At 38.3% G+C, this 22,346-nt stretch overlaps 1 protein-coding gene across 1 annotated transcript in view; it reads left to right on the plus strand.

Annotated features, from left to right (window-relative positions):
• SEC63 (SEC63 homolog (S. cerevisiae)) overlaps nt 1-22,346 on the plus strand; it is a 100,159-nt gene that overhangs the window by 70,343 nt on the left and 7,470 nt on the right. The window contains 6 exon segments of the mRNA XM_011952834.1: nt 1,997-2,079; nt 4,696-4,755; nt 4,940-5,113; nt 14,110-14,268; nt 15,986-16,087; nt 21,028-21,126. Of these exon segments, the coding sequence (XP_011808224.1) occupies nt 1,997-2,079; nt 4,696-4,755; nt 4,940-5,113; nt 14,110-14,268; nt 15,986-16,087; nt 21,028-21,126 (677 nt within the window).

Genomic DNA, 22,346 nt, shown 5'->3' on the forward strand with positions numbered 1-22,346 from the left:
TGGTGATTTTTTTTTTTTAATAGATGTGGGGTCTCGCTATGTTGCCCATGTTAGTCTCAAACTCCTGGGCTCAAGCTGTCCTCCTGCCTCAGCCTCCCGAGTAGCTGGGATTACAGGCATGTACCACCATGCCCAGCTAATTTTTGTATTTTTAGTAGAGATAGAGTTTCCCCATGTTGGCCAGGCTGGTCTCAAACTCCCAACCTCAGGTGATTCACCCACCTTAGCCTCCCAGAATGCTGGAATCGTAGGCGTGAGCCACCATGCCTGGCCAAAAAGTACATGCTTCTTAGAAAAATGAATATTAGAAGAGATTTTCTTATAGGAAGTAGAAATTTAAGAGTGTTTAGCCTCACCGACAAATATTACCATATGTTCCACTCCATAGCATCTTGTATAGACAGTTTATTTATATTTTTACAGTGCTGCCTAATTATCTAATAATAGTGCTATAGTTGATGAAGGAGGAGTAGAAGAAGTGTAGAAGCAGGAAAGGGGCATCTGCATGATAGTAACGCTGGAGATGGTGGATCTCCTTCCCTACCTTGCAAGAATCTGTAATAGAATCTTTTGTAGTCCTTTTCTTCACTTTAAAGCACCAAACAGCAGGTCAGCATTCATGTGGTTATTTCACATGACGTGCTTGTGCACATACAACTGTGCAAAATGCAAAATATAGATGAATATGTGGCCCAGATTTGATTTTTGATAATAGAGACTTCCAGGATGAAGAAGGGATATTATACCCTTTGTTGATACCCAGCTGCTGCACCTTATAGCCAGTAATTGAGATAGCAATTGTAGATTATTGGAGGTCATTCTTTTCAACTGATGGTGTGTTAGTAAATGCCAGACCAATATGAAAAGTAAACGTAACAAACTTAAAATTGTAGGTAAAAATATATAAGAAGAACTATCTTACAGATAAAATCTGTAGAAAAAATAAATTAATGATCACAATTGAATGAAAGGTATATTTGAGTTATTTTTATTTATTTTGTTTTATTAACTTTATAGTAGAGTTTTTGGGGATATGTGTGAGAAATGTGGTTTTAAAAATAATTGCAAAAACATGTATTTAGTATCATTTATTGAAAAAATACTTTTTCAAAAGTGCTTTTTAGTGTAAAGAGGATATATTTGTTCCTGCCTTTAAAAAAATAAGTCTCTTTTGTGTGGTTAGGAATACTAGTTTTCATTATTATATTCAGACAGACATTGATCATACAGGTAAAATCTTGTGAATGTAAGGTTTGCACAGTTTAATAGGGTGACAGAACCCCATTTTTATGTCACTATGAGAGAACTGTGTTATGGTAAGTCTCACATTATACTGTGTTTTCAGAAACCTGGGTTTGAAGCTTAGCATGCGAATGCAGGTGTTGTATGGGTTTGGGTTTGGGTATTTTACTTTATTTCTGAACCTCGGTTTCTTTTTGTTTTTTTTTTTTTTTTGAGCCGGAGTCTCACTCTGTTGCTCTGAAGTGCAGTGGCGCTATCTTGGCTCACTGCAACCTCCACCTCCCAGGCTCAAGCTATCCTTCACCTCAGCCTCCTGAGTAGCTGAGACTACAGGCTTGCACCATCACACCTGGCTAACTTTTGTATTTTTTGTAGAGACAGGGTTTTGTGATGTTGTCCCACTGATCTCGAATTCCTGAGCCCACGCCATCCGCCTACCTTGGCCTCCCAAAGTGATGATGGGATTACAGGCATGAGACACCACACCTAGCTAAACCTTAGTTTGTAAAAGTTTCTAAGTAGTTTCTATACTTTGTAGAGCTATTTTAGAGATTAAATGAATTATTAAAAGCATCTACTGGAGAGCCTTATACAGAGTAGTCAATCAGTTTTTTTTTTTTAACAAATTTAAAATATAATGTGCTTGAAATACTGAAGTGCCAAACTAATTTAGGTAAGCCAAGTTTTGCTGTTTGCATTGACATAGAACTTGATTTTTATTTTTTGCTGTTTTTTTTTTCTTCCATCTTAACAGTGTTAGATGATGAAGATAGCAACAACATCACAGTAGGATCCTTAGTTACAGTGTTGGTTAAGTTGACAAGGCAAACAATGGCTGTAAGTAGTCTATCTGTATTTTTATGCTTTAAGAGTTGTGTGTCAAGGCTTTTATATTTATTTCCATCATTCTCAAAGTCAAAACTGTTGTAATACCAAGATCTAATTTTGCAAATTCTATTAACTCTTTTGAAATTTTCAATTAATGTTCATGAAACAGTTTCCACATACACTAAAAAAACTTGGAAAATAGTCCTTTGTGTGATAGTTTAATTCTGTATAAAACATAATCGTAGCAAAGTAATGTGGATATAGTTCTTAAGCGGTGAAGTTGTTACTGATGAGAATTTCATCACATTTCTTTTTAGTCAGTTCTATAGAGAATTGACTCATTTATTTATTTATTTATTTATTTATTTATTTATTTTGAGACGGAGTCTCGCTCTGTTGCCCAGGCTGGAGTGCAGTGGCCAGATCTCAGCTCACTGCAAGCTCCGCCTCCCAGGTTTACGCCATTCTCCTACCTCAGCCTCCCGAGTAGCTGGGACTACAGGCGCCCGCCACCTCGTCCGGCTAGTTTTTTGTATTTTTTAGTAGAGACGGAGTTTCACCGTGTTAGCCAGGATGGTCTCGATCTCCTGACCTCGTGATCCACCTGTCTCGGCCTCCCAAAGTGCTGAGATTACAGGCTTGAGCCACCACGCCCAGCCTATATATGTAGTTTTAAATAGAGATGCGGGTCTCTGTAGGTTGCCTAGCTGGTCTCAAACTCCTGGGCTCAAAGGATCCTCCTGCCTTGGCCTCCCAAAGTGCTAGGATTACAGGCATGAGCCACCATGCTTGGCTCTCAGTTTCTTTTATTTATATTTTCTCCTGAGTCAACTGGTAGAGACTGAAGTATTTTTACTCAATTTATTCAACTAGTGGTAGATTTTAGCCTTTTGCACTGAGGTTTTTAAGCATCTGCAAGAAATATATGCCACATTTATATCCCATGCCTAAAATTGCTTGTAGGAAAAACATATGTATTTTTTTCTTATAGAGATGGGGGTCTCACTGTGTTGGCCAGGTTGGTCTTGAGCTCCTGACCTCAAGTGATCCTACCATTTCAGCCTCCCAAAGTGCTGGGATTACAGGCGTAAGCCACCAAGCCCAGCTTGAAAATCATATTTTGTAGTAGGATATATTGAATCCAAGATGTTGGTTTTATTATAGCAAGTGATAAGAAAGCATTTGTCGTGGACTCTGGGTGAGAGAGGTGCCTCCTGGGAGAAGAGGAACCGAAACCAATGCTAAAATTGGGTTTAGAATCCAAATCTAGACTACCTATATCCTTTGGACTTCCCAGCCTGAAAAATGAGCAAAAATTTGTTTGGGAGTGATTGGTAGAAAAAAGAATGGAACTGCCCTTGAGTAAAGAAAAAAATTGTTTTTATCTTCCCATTCTTGTATGAACTAATGGGAAGTTCATCAAGCAGCAGATGTTGGAGTAATCAAGCAGCAGAACCCAGCTAATAAGTGAAAGGAGGAAGTTATGATAGAATTAGACTAGGGAATGGCAATCTTTTTCTTTAAAGGTCCAGATAGTAAATATCTTAGGTTTTATAAGTGATACAGTGTTTGTAGCAACTACTGAACTTACAAATGGATGTGGTCATGTTCGATCCAGTAAAGCTTTGTTTTAAAAAGCAGGTGGCAGGGCAGGCACAGTGGCACAGCTACTTGGGAGGCTGAGGTGGGTTTGAGACCAGCCTGTGCAGCATAACAAGACCACTGTCTTTTAAAAAAAAAAAAAAAAAAAAAAAGGGGCAAGTGGCATGGACTGTTCAGAGTTGACTTCTGAATTAGGCTGTCTTTATTGTATAGAGCCTAACAATTATAACTGTTTTTACTTGTTAGCTTTAATAATTCTAGGGAGTTTATTAAACACAGTCTGTGTGTCATCTTCTAGTATAGATGCTTACTGGGATTTAAATCCTAAATTTATCGGTTCTGTACTGATTCTAAATGGATTGTATGGTTAGTGGATATAGCTTTAGGATATGTAGATTTTCTTGGTGATTTTTTTTTTTTAATAGATGTGGGGTCTCGCTATGTTGCCCATGTTAGTCTCAAACTCCTGGGCTCAAGCTGTCCTCCTGCCTCAGCCTACCAAAGTGCTGAAATTATAGTCATGAGCCACCGTGCCCCACCTGTGATGATTCAGTTCTTAGTCTTAGGTCTCAGGTCCATTAAGTAGTATCACTGACAATAGTGAATAAACTAATACTAGTCTCAAGGGGTTTTTTTGTTGTTGTTATTGTTATTTTGCACATCACACTGACTTATTGTCGTTTTAATGCAGAAAATAGTATACTCATAACATTAAAATACTCATGTTTGCTTGCTGTTAGAATAAAAGTGAAATTTTAAACAAATATTTTTACTGTATGTATCCTTACTCCATTTGTAAACTTGAGTAGACTGTACTTTCAAAACTTGTTCAAGACAGATGTGAGATACAAGGTATCTACTTGCATATGCACACAGTCATCAGCTAGTAATTGATAAACATCTCCTCCTTCCTCAATTATAGCCAGTTAAAAATACTTTAAAAATACAGTTTGAAAGATTGCTTTGTCTGAAAGATAAATATAGGTTGACAGATTTTGTATTTCTCTTCTTGCTACCCCCTAGGAAGTATTTGAAAAGGAGCAGTCCATCTGTGCTGCAGAGGAACAGCCAGCAGAAGATGGGGTAAAAACTTGGGTTTCCAAAGCTGTCTTTCCTAGTGAAAGAAGTATTTTATTTACTTCTCCAGTTGACTTATATTGCTCTGGGAGAGTAATTCAGTTTAGCCATTTCCACCTAAAAATTACTATAACCTTCAATTGAATATCTATTGCTATAACTTACAAGTGTGACGTGTTATGATTTACAGCAGGGGGAAACTAACAAGAACAGGACAAAAGGAGGATGGCAACAGAAGAGTAAAGGACCCAAGAAAACTGCTAAATCAAAAAAAAAGAAACCTTTAAAAAAAAAACCTACACCTGTGCTATTACCACAGTCAAAGCAACAGAAACAAAAGCAGGCAAATGGAGTCGTTGGGAATGTAAGTTTATTATTATCGTTATTATCATTAAGCTAAGATATACAAACACTAAAATGATCAAATCTTATGTGTACAGCTTCAAAAGTTTTACATATTTATGCACCCGTGATACCCTAGAAAGCTCCTTTGTGCCCTTCTCAGTCAATGAGCCCTCCACCCATCTCCCCATCCCTCTACCTCCCACTACTCTGTCTGTAATTGCCATAGATTAGTTTTGCCTATTCTTAAAGGTCATATAAGTGTCATATTTTATGTATCACTCCTTTCATTCAGTGTTATGTTCATGATAATCCCTCTATATTTGTAGCAGTAGTTAATTCTGTGTTTTTGTGTGTGTGTATATGTGTATAGTATTTCATTGTATGAATATACCACATTCATCTGTTTTGTGGTTGGACATTTGGGTTGTCTGTAGTTCTTAATCTAATATGAATAAAGGGTGCTATGCCTATTCTTATGCATGGCATTTTGTAGACAGTCATTTTCCACCTAGCAGTGGAATTGCTGGATTATAAAGTAGGTGCATGCTTAACTCATTAAAAGAGCCTATTTTCCAAAGTTGTACCATTTTATGCTCCTACCTACAACATACGTGAGTCTTTTGTTCTACATGCTCATCAATACTTGGTTTTACCAGTCTTTTAGCCATTTGGTAGATCTGTAGTGATATCTCTTCATGTGGTTTTTGTTTGCATTTACCTGATGGCTAATGATGTTGAACACCTTTTCATGTGCTTGCTGGCCATTTGGATAACTTCTTTTTCTATTGGGTTGTTTGTCTTGTTACTAAATTTATAGGAATTCTGTATATATTCTAGGTAAGAGTCCTTACATTTTTACTCTCTTATTGGTAGCTTCTAATGGTTCTTGCTTTAATGAGGTCAATTTCATTAGTCTCTTTTTTTCAGCAGTGAGGTCATTTTTCATCAATGGCTAATGCTTCTGTGTCTTAAAAATTAAGACATCCTGACTGCTCCAAAGTCAGGGAGGTATTTTTCTGTTTTCTTCTGGAAACATTACCTTAGTTGATAAACCTTCTTGAATAACTTTTCATGAATGGTGCAAGATAGGGGATATGAACCACTTACACCATCACCATTCGTTGAAAAGGTCATTCTTTCCTCAGTAAATTGTAATGGCACTTCGTTGTAAAACAGATGACACTGAGCCCAACAAGGCTGCTGCGGCCTGACTGTCTCCTCTCTGGGCAGGGCATCTCTGAAAAAAAGGCAGCAGCCCCAGTCAGGGAATTATAGATAAAACCCCACCTCCCTGGGACAGAGCACCTCGGGGAAGGGGCAGTTGTGGGTGCAGCTTCAGCAGACTTAAACATCCCTACCTGGCAGTTCTGAAGAGAGCAGCGGATCTGCCAGCACAGCATTCAAGCTCTGATAAGGGACAGACTGCCTCCTCAAGTGGGTCCCTGACCCCCATGTACCCTGACTGGGAGACATCTCCTACAACAGATACCTCATACAGGAGAGCTCTGGCTGGCATCTGGCAGGTGCCCCTCTGGGACAAAGCTTCCAGAGGAAGGAACAGGCAGCAATCTTTGCTGGTCTGCAGCCTTTGCCAGTGATACCCAGGCAGACAGGATCTGGAGCAGGCCTCAGCAAACTCCAGCAGACTTGCAGCAAAGGGGCCTGACTGTTAGAAGGAAAACTAACAAATAGAAAGGAGTAGTATCAACATCAACAAAAAGGATGTCTACTCAAGAGACTCCGTCCGAAGGTCACTGATTTCAAAGACCAAAGGTAGATAAATCCACACAGATGGGGAGAAATCAGCCCCAAAAGGCTGAAAATTCCAAAAACCAGAATGCCTCTTCTCTAAAGGATCACAACTCCTTGCCAGCAAGGGAACAAAACTGGATGGAGAATGAGTGTGATGAACTGACAGAAGGAGGTTTCAGAAGGTGGGTAATAACAAACTCCTTCTAGCTAAAGGAGCATGTTCTAACCCAATGCAAGGAAGCTAAGAACCTTGAAAGAAGGTTAGACGAATTGCTAACTAGAATAACCAGTTTAGAGAAGAACATAAATTACGTGATGGAGCTGAAAAACACAGCACGAGAGCCTCGTGAAACATTCACAAGTCCCAGTAGCCAAATTGATCAAGCAGAAGAAAGGATATCAGATTGAAGATCAACTCGATGAAATAAAGCGAGAAAACAAGATTACAGAAGAAAGAGTGAAACGAACAAAGCCTGCAAGAAGTATGGGACTCTGTGAAAAGACCAAATCTGTGTTTGATTGATGTACCTGAAAGTGACGGGGAGAGCGGAACCAAGTTGGAAGATACTCTTCAGGATATTATCCAGGAGAACTTCCCCAACCTAGCGAGGCAGGCCAACATGCAAATTCAGGAAATACAGAGAACACCATGAAGATACTCCTTGAGAAGAGCAACCCTAAGACACATAATTGTCAGATTCACCAAGGTTGAAATGAAGGAAAAAATTTTAAGGGGAGCCAGAGAGAAAGATCGGGTTACCCACAAAGGGAAGCCCATCAGACTAACAGCAGATCTCTCGGCAGAAACCCTACAGTAAGCCAGAAGAGAGAGTGGGGCCCGATATTCAACATTCTTAAAGAATTTTCAACCCAGAATTTCATATCTAGCCAAACTAAGCTTCATAAGCGAAGGAGAAATAAAATCCTTTACAGACAAGGAAATGCGGAGAGATTTTGTCACCACTAGACCTGCCTTACAAGAGCCCCTGAAGGAAGCACTAAACATGGAAAGTAACTACTGGTACCAGCCACTGCAAAAACATACCAAATTGTAAAGCCCAAATCGACAGAATACACATTCTTCTCAGCACCACATCGCACTTATTCCAAAATTGACCGCATAATTGGAAGTAAAACACTCCTCAGCAAATGCAGAAGAACGGAAATCATGACAAACAGTCTCTTAGACCACAGCGCAATCAAATTAGAACTCAGGATTAAGAAACTTGCTCAGAACTGCACAACTACATGGAAATGGAACAACCTGCTCCTGAATGCCTACTGGGTAAATAATGAAATGAAGGCAGAAATAAAGATATTCTTTGAAACCGATGAGAACAAAGACACAACGTACCAGAATCTCTGGGACACATTTGAAGCAGTGTGTAGAGGGAAATTTATAGCACTAAATGCCCACAAGAGAAAGCAGGAAAGATCTGAAATTGACCCCCTAACATCACAAAAGAACTAGAGAAGCAAGAGCAAACAAATTCAAAAGCTAGCAGGAGACAAGAAATAAGAGCAGAACTGAAGGAGATAGAGATACAAAAGTCTCATAAAAAAAATCAATGAATCTGGGAGCTAGTTTTTTGAAAAGATCAACAAAATAGATAGACCACTAGCCAGACTAATAAAGAAGAAAAGAGAGAATCAAAAAGATGCAATAAAAAAATGATAAAGGGGATATCACCACTGATCCCACAGAAATACAAACTACTATCAGAGAATACTATAAATGCCTCTACACAAATAAACTAGAAAATCTAGAAGAAATGGATAAATTCCTGAACACATACACCCTCCCAAGACTAAACCAGGAAGAAGTCAAATCCCTGACTGGATCAATAATAAGCTCTGAAATTGAGGCAGCAATTAATAGCCTACCAACCAAAAAAAGTCCAGGACCAGACAGTTTCACGGCCGAATCCTACCAGAGGTACAAAGAGGAGCTGGTACCATTCCTTCTGAAACTATTCCAAACAATAGAAAAAGAGGGAATCCTCCCTAACTCATTTTATGAAGCCAGCATCATCCTGATACCAAAACCTGGCAGAGACACACACAAAAAAGAAAATTTCAGGCCAATATCCCTGATGAACATTGATGTGAAAATCCTCAATAAAATACTGGCAAACCGAATCCAGCAGCACATCAGAAAGCTTATCCACCACCATCTAGTCGGCTTCATCCCTGGGATGCAAGGCTGGTTCAACATACGCAGATCAATAAATGTAATCCATCAAATAAACAGAACCAGTGACAAAAACCACATGATTATCTCAATAGATGCAGAAAAGGTCTTCGACAAAACTCAACAGCCCTTCATGCTAAAAACTCTCAATAAGGCCTTGATGGAACGTATCTCAAAATAAGAGGTATTTTTGACAAACCCACAGCCAGTATCATACTGAATGGGCAAAAACTGGAAGCCTTGTCTTTGAAAACCAGCACAAGACAAGGATGCCCTCTCTCACCACTCCTATTCAACATAGTATTGGAAGTTCTGGCCAGGGCAGTCAGGCAAGAGAAAGAAAGAGTATTCAATTAGGAAAAGAGGAAGTCAGATTGTCTTTGTTTGCAGATGACATGATTGTATATTTAGAAAACCCCATCGTGTCAGCCCAAAATCTCCTTAAGCTGATAAGCAACTTCAGCTAAGTCTCAGGATACAAAATCAATGTGCAAAAATCAGAAGCATTCCTATACACCAGTAACATACAAACAGAGAGCCAAGCCATCAGTGAATTCCCATTCACAATTGCCACAAAGAGAATAAAATATCTAGGAATACAACTTACAAGGACCTCTTCAAGGAGAACTACAAACCACTGCTCAAGGAAATAAGAGAGGACACAAACAAATGGAAAACATTCCATGCTCATGGATAGGAAAAATCAATATTGTCAAAATGGCCACACTCCCCAAAGTAATTTATAGATTCAGTGCTATTCCAATCAAGCTACCATTGACTTTCTTCACAGAATTGGAAAAAAACTAAATTTCATGTGGAACCAAAAAAGAGCCCACATAGCCAAGACAATCTTAAGCAAAAAGAACAAAGCTGGAGACACCATGCTACCTGACTTCAAACTGTACTACAAAGCTACAGTAACCAAAACAGCATGGTACTTGTACCAAAACAGATATATAGACTAATGGAACAGAACAGAGGCCTCAGAAATAATGCCACACATTTACAACCATCTGATCTTTGACAAACCTGTTAAAAAGAAGCAACGGGGAAAAGATTCCCTATTTAATAAATAGTATTGGGAAAACTGGCTAGCCATATGCAGAAAGCAGGAACTGGATCCTTCCTTACACCTTATACAAAAACTAACTCAAGATGGATTAAAGACTTAAGACTTAAAACCATAAAAACCCTAGAAGAAAACCTAGGCAATACCACTCAGGACATAGGCATGGGCTAAGACTTCTTGCCTAAAACACCAAAAGCAATGGCAACAAAAGCCAAAATAGACAAACGGGATCTGATTGAACTAAAGAGCTTCTACACAGCAAAAAACAAAAAACAAAAAAACAAAAAACAACCTATCATCAGAGTGAACAAGCAACCCACAGAATGGGAGAAAGTTTTTACGATCTATCCATCTGACACAGGGCCGATAGCCAGAATCTGCAAAGAACGTAAACAGATTTACAAGAAAAAAATAAACAACTCCATCAGAAAGTGGGCAAAGGATATGAACAGGCACTTCTCAAAAGAAGACATTTATGCAGTCAACAAAAATATGAAGAAAAGCTCATCATCACTGGTCATTAGAGAAATGCAAATCGAAACCACAGTGAGATACCATCTCACGACAGTTAGAATGACAGTCAGTAAAAAGGAAACAACAGATGCTGGAGAGGATGTGGAGAAATAGAAACGTTTTTACACTGTTGGTGGGAGTGTAAATTAGTTCAACCATTGTGGAAGACAGTGTGGCGATTCCTCAAGGATCTAGAACTAGCAATATTTACCCAGCAGTCCCATTACTGGGTATATACCCAAAGGATTATAAGTCATTCTGCTATAAAGACACATACACACGTATGTTTATTGTGGCACTGTTTACAACAACAGAGACTTGGAACCAACCCAAATGCCCATCAGTGATAGACTAGATGAAGAAAATGTGGCACATATACACCATGGAATAGTATGCAGCCATAAAAAAGGATGAGTTCATGTCCTTTGCAGGGGCATGGATGGTGTTGGAAACCATCATTCTCAGCAAACTGACACAAGAACAGAAAACCAAACACTGGCATGTTCTCACTCGTAAGTGGGAGTTGAACAATGAGAACACTTGGACATGGAGGGGAACATTACACACTGGGGCCTGTCAGGTGGTGGTGGGCTAGGGGAGGGATTGCATTAGTAGAAATACCTAATGTAGATGATGGGTTGATGGGTACAGCAAACCACCATGGCATGTGTGTACCTATGTAACAAACCTGCACATTCTGCACATGTACCCTGGAACTTTAAGTATAATTAAAAAAACAACAGGTGATACTGTATATGATGTGTAGGTCTGTTTATGGACTGTCCTGTTCATTCTATTGATTATTTGTCTATTCTTATGCCAGTGCCATACAGTTTTAATTGTTGTAGCTTTATTTTAAGTCTTAAAATAGGTAGTGTAAGTGCTCCAACTCTATTTTACTGATCAAAATTTTCCTGTTTTAATTCCTTTACATTTCCTGCCAATTTTTAGAATAAGCTTAACAATTTCCCCCCCAAAAAGCTGCTGAAATTTACATTGGTGTTGCATTGAATCCGTGGTTCAATATGGGGAGAATTGACATGTTAACTCAAAATATTGAGTCTTGTTATTCATGATTGTGATTTATCTTCATTAATTTGGATCTTCCCTAATTTTTCTCAGCAGTGTTTTGTAATTTCCAGTGGCAGAGGTATGGCACATCTTTCGTTAGATTTACCCCTATGTATTTGATCCTTTCTGATATCACTGTAAATGTCATGAAAATTTTTATCCGGTGTTTGTTGCTGGTGTATAGAAATAGTTGCTTCTAAATATTGACCTTGTATCAAAGAGTCCTAATGAATTGGCAATAATTCTAACCATTTGTAGATATTTTAATAAAGATTTTCTACATATACAATGTTGCCATCTGTGAATAAAGACAGTTTTACTTTTTTCTTTTTAATCTTTGTGCCCTTTCTTCCTTTCTGTCTCACTGTGCTGACTAGAACTTTCAGTGTAATATTTATTCAGAGTTATGATAGTAGAAACCTTATCTTATTTTTGGTCATAGGAAGAAAGCAAACATTATTTTACCACTAAATGTGATGTTAGGTGTAAGTTTTTTGTAACTATTCTTTGTCAGGTTAAGGAAGTGTTTCCTTTTATTTCCAGTTTGCTGAGAATTTTTATCATTAGCAAATAGTGAATGTCATTAAAGGTTTGTGTTTTGTTTTGTTTTGTTTTTTTACTTTTTTCCTTTCTGTTGAATTAGATTGATGGATTTAAAAAATTTGAAACCATCCCTGCATTCCTGGAACAAATATCATTTTGCCATAACTTAGTATCCTTTTTTATATTTATCTGGATTTGACGGTATTTTCTTTGTATTCTCACATCTAATTTTAAGAGCAAATATTGGTTTGTCATTCTCTTTTTTTGTACTATCCTTGTCAGTTTTGTATCAGATTTATGCTGGCGTTATTAAACAAGCTAGGAAGTATTCCCTTTTTTGCTCAGAAGAGTATGTGTAAGCTTCAATTTGTTTTTTTAGTCTGTGGAAGAATTCTCCAGGGAAACTATCTGGGCCTGGAGTTTTCAAAGGGAGTTTATTTGTGGAGTTTCTTTCTTTAATATATATTCTGCATTTTTCTTATTGATTTTAGCAAATTGTGTTTTTCAAGGAATTTGTCTCTTTCCTCTTATTAAATTTGTTGGCATAACATTATTCATAATTTTCTTTTAATGTCTGTTGGATATAGTTACACCTCTCTTGTTCATAATATTGGTAATTTTTATTGTTTCTTTTTTTTTTCTTGATCATTCTTGCCTAGGGGTTTAATCAATTTTATTAACCTTTTCAAAGAACCAACTTTTAGTTTTAAGTTTCTTTTTCTATACCTCTGTCTGCTTTTTTTTTTTTTTTTTTGAGACAGAGTCATGCTCTGTTACTCAGGCAGTGGCTCACTGCAACTTCCGCCTACCAAGTTCAAGTGATTCTCCTGCCTCAGCCTCCCAAGTAGCTGAGATTACAGGCACGTGCTACCACGCCCAGCTATTTTTTGTTTTTGTTTTTTGTTTGTTTTTTTGTTTTGTTTGTATTTTTAGTAGAGATGGGGTTTCACCATGTTGGTCAGGCTGGTCTCAAATTCCTGGCCTTAAATTATCCACCTGCCTCAGCCTCCCAAAGTGCTAGGATTACAGGCATGAGCCACCGTGTCCTGCCTATTTCTGCTTTCTTTGCATTTAATTTGCTGTTCTCCTTGATTCTTGAAGTGAGCTAGTATTTTGCTGGAGATACTGCCTTGCCTTACTGCATCATACTCTGTTAAAAAGAAGTACTTTTCCTTCCTCCCTCCCTCCCTCCCTTCCTCCCTCCCTCTCTTCCTTTTTTGAGATAGGGTCTTGCTCTGCCACCCACACTGAAGTGTTGTGGCGTGGTCACGGCTTACTGCAGCCTTAAACTCCTGGGCTCAAGTGATTCTCCCACCTCAACCTCCCAACTACCTGGGACTACAGATGTGTACCACTATGCCTGGTGAGATATATATATATATATATATTTTTTAAGGGCTCAGGTCTTGCTATGTTGCCCGGGCTGGTTTGAACTCCTGGCCTCCAGCAGTCCTCCTGCCTCTGCCTTCCCAAGTGCTAGGATTACATGCATGAGTCACTGTGGCTGGCCCCAACATTATACTTTTCTATAAACTACCTGTTTCCTTAAATAAAATATAATTGATGTTTTTGAAAGCAGAACCATCTTAGCCTTTGTGTTACTGGGCTTTACAAATAGAAATACTTTCATTTGACAAATTAGGAAGAATGAATAAAATAACTAATAATAGACAGACTAGCCAGATACTAAACTCTTCAGTCTGACTGCCATATCTTTATAAGTAGGAATGTTTATAATTTTAAAAAATTGTATATGAATAGCGAAATTGTCATCGAGTCAGTTTAGTTATGTTGACAATAAGTTAACTTTAGGGATTCAGATTAATATGTGCTCATTGAGATACGCAGAATCTTTGTGTTTGCTTTTTCCTTTTAGGAAGCTGCAGTAAAGGAAGATGAAGAAGAAGTTTCAGATAAGGGCAGTGATTCTGAAGAAGAAGAAACCAATAGAGATTCCCAAAGTGAAAAAGATGATGGTAGTGACAGAGACTCTGATAGAGAGCAAGATGAAAAACAAAACAAAGATGATGAAGCAGTAAGCTTTATAGGTTTAAATAATTTGAATTATACCTCTGATGATAGCTTTGGGTTTTGTTGTTGTTCATTTGTTTGCTTGCTGGCTTGCTTGCTTTAAATAATACCTGTATATTTTATAATTTTATTACTTTGAAAAACGTTTTTAAGGAATGGTAGTCAAGGTTATAAAGAAAAATGATTTCTAACAAGGATTGGAAATCCTCATTTTCTTAAATGTTAAATTGTTAGGTGGAGTAGGACCTGGTTTTAAGGTTAGGTCAGTTGATCTCATAAGGGGATTTTCAGTGTTGGGGATATCTCTGGAAATATGAGTAAGGAAAGGTGTTTGTGAAATGCATAGTACTTACTTGGAAGGCTGTGTCACGAGCTACAGGTCGTGTTTACTGTAGAGAAACAGTACTGTGGACCCTGATGTCAAGAGGTTGGTTAAGGGAAAAGCTAACTTTTATAGAATACCACCTTGTTTCGTGGGTGTATATAAGATATATTAAGGACAGGGGAAGTCTTTAGAGAATTTATTAATATGGTGTGAAAGTACAGAGTATAGAAGAAAAATCTCATGGCATTGAGTTGCACATGATTTATGGGAGAATTATAGAGAAGAATGTGGTCCTTAGAGTCTCACTGCAAATAAACTAGCCATTTCCTTTAGGTTTTGTTAGCGTTGTTCTTTTTGAGTGGCCATTGATCTAAAAGTAACATTGTAGTTTAGGAGATAAAAAGGGATTGCCTGAATAGCCTCAGAGGCAAAGGAGAAAAGGAGGAAGGAGGTAAAGGGCAAAGGATAAAAGTATAAGGGAGTAATAACACACTTGGCCTTGGGAATGGTAGAAAACAAAGATGACTATTGTTAGCATTTGCAGGGCCTTGGCTGTTTTTCTACTTGGAGAATTAAATTGATTGCCAGGAAACTAAAATCTGTCAAATACCTTATATCCCTGGCCTGACTTTGAGAAATAATTGACATATTCCTAAGTATATTAGGGTTAGTAGCAGTGACTCTTAGGGTTTTGACAGACTGATTTCTTCATATGACCAAAAATATATTCATTAAATCAACATCATTATTTATTATCTGTCACATCCCAAGGCTGTCTGAGATTAAAGAATTACAAAGCCAAATGTGAAACAGCTGCAGCTCTTGAATGATATGTAGGCTAATGGAGCAGGCAGATTTGTAAATAAATATTATAGTACATACGAAATTATACACATCTTATGCAAAGTACGTAAGGAGGGAGTGATCAGTTCAGTCCTGAGATAGAAGGGAATTTATGGGAGGCTTTACTCAGGAGTTCATACTTTGGGCTTTAGCTGGTCCTAAATAATAATGAGTAGGCAGAGAAAGAGCGAAACCAAAGTCTAAACAGGGTTTAGGAGGAGTAAAATAGTTTGGTAAGTTCAGAGAAGTATAGGTAGTTTGAAATGACTAGAATAAAAAGCACAAGGAGGGAGGCAGTGACCGAAGAGAGGAGACCGAAGAGAGGCAGACTAGGGTCAGATAATTAACGGCTATGTAGTTGATACTGCAGTGGTTAGATTTAATATATTTAAAAAGGCATTGTAAGGATGAGCAGGGAGATAATCAGATTTGTGAAACTGAACTTGTTCTAATCCTAAGTAGTTAATTAGCAGTCAGAAATAATACCTGGAAACTCCTCAAAGTGATAAAACACATACTAGAATTTAAATATTTTAATTTTTTTGTTTACTAGGAGTGGCAAGAATTACAACAAAGCATACAGCGAAAAGAGAGAGCTCTACTGGAAACCAAATCAAAAATAACACATCCTGTGTATAGCCTTTACTTTCCTGAGGTGAGTTATATACAGGCTAGTGTGTTCCTTATTCCATTCACTTTCTCCTCTGGGATTTGTCAGTTGACTTTTAGCCCTCTGTCGTGTATATTAGTTCATATGTGCTAAATGTGGTCTGTCCTGAAAGGCCATATTTTTAAAGGGAATATTACAATAGGTATTATACTTAGGGAACGTGTTGCTTATAAAAGAGATTGTTAGCTTCTTAAGTATTTCTGTGGTTTTCTTTGCTGCTATCTTTTCTGTGCCCTAATTACTGAATGTTGTACATAATGGTGATTTCTTATTAGCAGATTAGGCAGTCTTCATCAGAAAAATGCGTACTTTGCCTTTGAATAGTTAACTATTGTGAATCTCTCACCTCTGCCAAGTTTTAAATAGGATAAAAAAAAATTTTCCCTCTGAGGATCCTGCTGGCCACATGGAACCATTAGAATTGCTCTGACCCTGGTTATTGTTGTCCCAGTCCATGGAAATGTGTGAGCCCATGGCTGTGGGACCAACTGTGTTCTTGGCTCTAATAAATAAAGTTCCATAAGAGCTTGATCATGACTGAGCCCCGGGCTCAGGACAGGTCATTACAGTGCTATTTGTTGCCTTGTCCTTGTTTACTTTGTAGTTGCAGCCTGCTCAACTTTAGATCTCCTTGATAGCCTGTGTTGTTCATCTTTCAAATTACCTTGGGATTCCATTGACATTTTGCATTAGAGTATAATTCTGTCTGGAGCAGAGGTCAAGAACTGGTTCCCCCCAGTTTGGGAAACTGTTCCACAGACTACCTCACAGCTTTGCCACAGAACCTTCTGCTCACCACTTGTGTTTGGCAGGTGATTTCATGTATAAATCTACTTTCTGCTGGAGAATGTCAATCTGGAGTTTCTGGGGACTGCTTAAGGCAAATTCCTAAATAATTTGGCTCTCTTAGTAATAAATGAGTGGCTCTGCACAGACTGTTATTTTGACTTGGAGAGAAGTCTGCCCAGGATTCCATCTTAATGCACACGCTGATCTTCTGGCATGTCCTGAGCTTTAGTCCATCTGTTAGGAGCATTTTGCCCATTGCAGAGGTAGCCTGCCAACACCAGGCATCCTGAAATGAAGCAAGTAAATTCCATTCATTGATTGGTGTAAAAAGTGCCATGGGGTGCTCAAAGCTGCCTAGTGTGTACCCATATAACAGTTTCATTTTAGACCATGCTTAGTTAATAAGAGAAACATTCATTCACTCCCTCAGAACATTTTATTAGTGGCCAAATGCCACTAATGCACATTAGTGGCTCATGCCTGTGGTCCTAGGCTACTTGGGAAGCTGAGGTTGAAGGATCACTTGAGCCCAGGAGATTGAGGCTGCAGTGAGCTATGATTGTGCCACTGAATTCCAACTTGGATGACAGAGTGAGACCCTGTCTCAAAAAAAGTAAGAATCATTTTTATCAGCAAAATGCCTTTTTCAAATTTAATCTGCATCTGCATGGTAAACATTTAAGATCATTGTTTATCAGATAAAATTTATTTAGGGCCGGGCTCAGTGGCTCATGCCTGTAATCCCAGCACTTTGTGGGGCTGAGGTGGGTGGGTGGATCACCTGAGGCCAGGAGTTTGAGACTAGCCTGGCCAACATGGCAAAACCCCGTCTCTACTAAAAATACAAAATTGGCCGGGCATGGTGGCACATTCCTGTAATCCCACCACTCGGGAGGCTGAGGCAGGAGAATCGCTTCAACCCAGGAGGCGGAGGTTGCGGTGAACCGAGATGGCGCCATTGCACTCCAGCCTGGGCAACAAGAGTGAAACTCTGTCTCAAAAAAAACAAAAAATTAGTCGGCTATGGTGATGGGTGCCTGTAATCCCAGCTACTTGGGAGGCTGAGGCAGGAGAAATTGCTTGAACGTAGGAGGCGGAGGTTGCAGTGAGCCAAGATTGTGCCATTGCACTCCAGCCTTGGTGACAGAGTGAGACTCTGTCTCAAACAAAACAAAACAAATGAACAAACAAAATTTAGGATCTTCCTAACCTCTCTACGTATCTACATTTCCATGTTTCTTACCTAAGTAACCTAACTACCAAACTACCCACTTAGTAATATTTGACTTACATGTTAGTGAAATTCATCTATTGTATTTAATGTGTTAAGAATGGTTGGGAATCTCACACAAGAAAAACGGTTTTGTCTAAAGTGCAGATAACTCATAGAACATCTGTTTCACTTTTAACATGTGCATCAGAGTCTAGGCACAAGTGTAGTGCCATTAGTTGATATTAATTGGCTTCTTAATAAATATTCTTTTTTTTTTTTTTAGCCAGTAGCTGGGATTGCAGGCATTTGCCACCACGCCCAGCTGATTTTGTATTTTTGGTAGAGATGGAGTTTCTCCATGTTGGTCAGGCTGGTCTTGAACTCTTGACCTCAAGTGATCCACCTGCCTTGGCCTCCCAAAGTGCTGGGACTACAGGTGTGAGCCACCGTGGCTGGCCCTTAATAAATATTCTTGAGTGCATCTCATTGTAATTAAATAGGCTGAGAGGTTGGAGGGAAAGGCATTCTCTAAGTAGGGAGGTAAAGAAGTGCATAATCTTTAACATAATCCTGTGCTGCTTACATTCCCTACTTGTTGTGGTAATGATGTTTCTGACAAATGTCAAAATGACTTAAGTAAAAGAACTGTTATTGTACCTCATGTCACTAATAATCATAACTGCCATTTATTATACTGCATGTGCTAGGCTTTCTAACATATATTTTTTATTTGTATTTTCTCAGATCATCTTTTCAACATGGCCAGAAGTAGGCACTGATTGTTGAAAAGAAAATGAGATTTTAGGGAGGTGAAATAACCCAGGTTTCTGTGTCTTTAAAACAGATATTGCTAAACTGCAGTCTACAGGCCAGATCTGGCTCCCTTCCTGTTTTTGTCAATGAGGCTTTATTGTAAATAAAGTTTTATTAGAATACAGTCACACTCATTTTTTTTCATGCTGCAAGGGCAGATTTGAGTAGCCGCAACAGAGGTGTTAATATTCCACTTTGAGGCTGTTATGTATTTACACACATAAGTTATGTATACAAATATGCCTACGGTAGTAGTCCTAACCCTTGGTTTAAGCAGAATTTAATTTTCTTGTTAGCTGCTGCTCGTCACCATGTACTTGTCATTTATTTATTAGGCTTATTAATGTTGCAGTGCTTTATCTCCTAAGGTATTTAAACAGAAGAGTTTTTAGTTGTGCTTAGTATAGTAGTATTTGAAAGATAAACCAAATTTTAATCTATTTTTATAGTTAAAATAGAAAGTGCAGCAATTTTAGTTTAAAAACATAAATATGGGCCAGTTGTGGTGGCTCATGCCTGTAATCCTAGCACTTATGGGAGGCCTAAGTGGGAGGATCGCTTGAACCCAGGAGTTCAAGATCAGCCTGGGCAAAATAAATGAAATCCTGTTTCTACAAAAAATACAAAAATTAGCCAGACGTTGTGGTGCATGCCTGTAGTCTCAGCTACTCGGGAAGCTGAGGTGGGAGGATCACTTGAGCCCCAGAGGCAGAGGTTGCAGTAAGGTGAGCTGAGATGGTGCCACTCCACTCCAGCCTGGGTGACAGAGTGAGACCCTGTCTCAACAAAAAAGAAACAAAAAAACCCCATGTTTTCTCAAAGAAACTGTTTCAGTAAGATGATATTTTAACCCATTTCGGACAATTGAGAATTTAGAATAGTCTAGTACTATTTTGTTTAAATAAATATTTAGAACATCCTAGAGTTTATTTTGTTTTAAGCTGTAAAACATTTTTCTTTAAACCGTTTTAGAAAGATACTTCCCTACCCAACTCTTAAAACAGGTGTTACTAAGCAGATGACTAAATAGTTAACTGAGGTGTGCTGTAATAGAGCAGTTGTTGCTGAATGCACAGAGGTTTGGTGCTTTTAGACTTCTTGGCCTTCTAAAATACATACATACATACATACATATATATATATATATTTATTTTTTTTTTTTTTTTTTTTTTTTGAGACAGAGTCTTGCTCTGTTGTCCAGGCTGGAGTGCAGTGGCGCGATCTGGGCTCACTGCAAGCTCCCCCTCCCGGGTTCACGCCATTCTCCTGCCTCAGCCTCCTGAGTAGCTGGGACTACAGGCGCCTGCCACCATGCCTGGCTAATTTTTTGTATTTTCAGTAGAGATGGGGTTTCACTGTGTTAGCCAGGATGGTCTCGATCTCCTTACCTCATGATCCGTCCGTCTCGGCCTCCCAAAGTGCTGGGATTGCAGGCGTGAGCCATTGCGCCCTGCCTAAAATTTATATATATATTTAATACTTTTCTGTCTCTTGTTCTCTGATTTTTCCCTGCTGTCATTGTGTACATTCTGACATTCTGGTGGCTTTTTTTTTTTTTTTAAACCCAGCTCTTTTTTCTGTTCCTAATTTTTTTGGAGTTCAGCTAGAAATGCCAAGTTTAGTACAATCATGGGCAGTGGAAAGTATAAATAGACTCTTACAATCTGAAATATCCTCTTAAAAGTGTATAAAGTATTTAATGTATTGATTTTTGATTTGGCTGCCCAAGTTCCTTCCACTCCTACTTTGTGGCTTTTGCTTATTACTGGGTAAGATTACTAAGATTATTTGCTACATGCTGTTGTAATAGTTGTATATATTTAGAATAATACTTGTTCCTTAAGGTTAGTCATGGGGTTTTTAATATGAAGGCCAATCAATAGGTTTTAAGGAGCTATTGAAATCCCCAAAATTGGATACGGAATGCTTTTAGGCAATGGCTCTACAAATGTTAAGAACAGCTTATTCTTTCAGTAAATAATCATTTGAACACCTATTTTGTACCAAGCACTTTGTCAGTGCAGAGAATCTCTAAGATAAGAGAGGCCAAAATTACGTTCTCTTTGGTTCTTTCTGATTATTTATACTCCTCCTCTTCTTTTCTTTCCAGGAAAAACAAGAATGGTGGTGGCTTTACATTGCAGATAGGAAGGAGCAGACATTAATATCTATGCCATATCATGTGTGTACACTGAAAGATACAGAGGAGGTAACTATCACACAACATGATTTCAGTATTTAACAAGACACAGCTGTCGCCATCATGCTGCTTCATATATCTTCATATATCTTTTTTTTAAAAAAGCAGTTTATCATATTTAGCATATTGTATTCTGTTCATTGCCTGCATTTTCTAACTGTTCTCTGATGCTTTGGGGGTGAGCTTGTTGGAAATTTATAAATAATTGTTAAAGGTAGGCAACTTAGTCAGTGTCTTAAAAACTTGTTCTTAGCTTGTTTTGGGAGTTTTCACTGTTAGTGTCTAAGAACATATGCCTTTCCTCCTCCTCTCCAGAATTTAGTAATAGGATTTTTGTGCTTATTGGATTAGTGTTAAGTATTAGATCTTTTGTCTTAAAAAAATCTAAGAACTGATGATGTGGATTTTTTGAGTGGAATTTTTGATTACATGGTATTGTTCACTGTTAATGACATCAGTGGCGTAACATTGTGATGAACATATTTACCCTTGGGAACTACATTTTTGTTATTGTTTTTCTCTTTTTTTCCTAGGAAAAAAAAAGATTTTTTTTTTTTTTCCTAGGAAGAAAGTTCTGTCTGCCTGTACTTGGTGGACAAAAGCTTTTCAAGATAGCCCTATGATGTTGAGTTTTAGTATATGTTTTTTAACCCTTTGTAATCAAGTGGTAAATGCATGAAATAGGTTAATAATAAATTTATAGAGGTTGAATTGATGGGCCAGAGGCTCTGTATGTTTGTAATTTTGATCTATATTGCTAGATATTTTATTTCTCTATAAAAGGAATGAATGTCTAAATATGCCTAATGCCTCTCAGCATGTCATACATTTTGAATATCATTGCTAGTTGGAAAGGTGAAAAATAGCATCTTAGATCTTTGTGTTTTTTTGTTTTTTTTTTTAATTTTTTCCTCTGATCATTTTTTTGAGACAGGATCTGGCTGTGTCACCTAGGCTGGAGTGCAGTGGCACAGTCTTGGCTCACTGCGACCTCGACCTCCCAGGCTCTCCCACCTCAGCCTCCCAAGTAGCTGGTACTACATACGTGCACCACCATGCCTGGCTAATTTTTGTATTTTTTGTAGAGACGGGGTTTACCCATGTTGCCCAGGCTGATTTCAAACTCCTGAACTCAAGAGATCGCCTGCTTTGGCCTCCCAAAGTGCTGGGATTACAGGCATGAGCCACTGTGCCTGGCCTCTCTGATCTTTTAAGTTTTTTTTTTTTTT

This window comes from Colobus angolensis, unplaced genomic scaffold (genome assembly GCF_000951035.1).
Source record: "Colobus angolensis palliatus isolate OR3802 unplaced genomic scaffold, Cang.pa_1.0 Scaffold35, whole genome shotgun sequence".
Lineage (NCBI taxonomy): Eukaryota > Metazoa > Chordata > Mammalia > Primates > Cercopithecidae > Colobus > Colobus angolensis.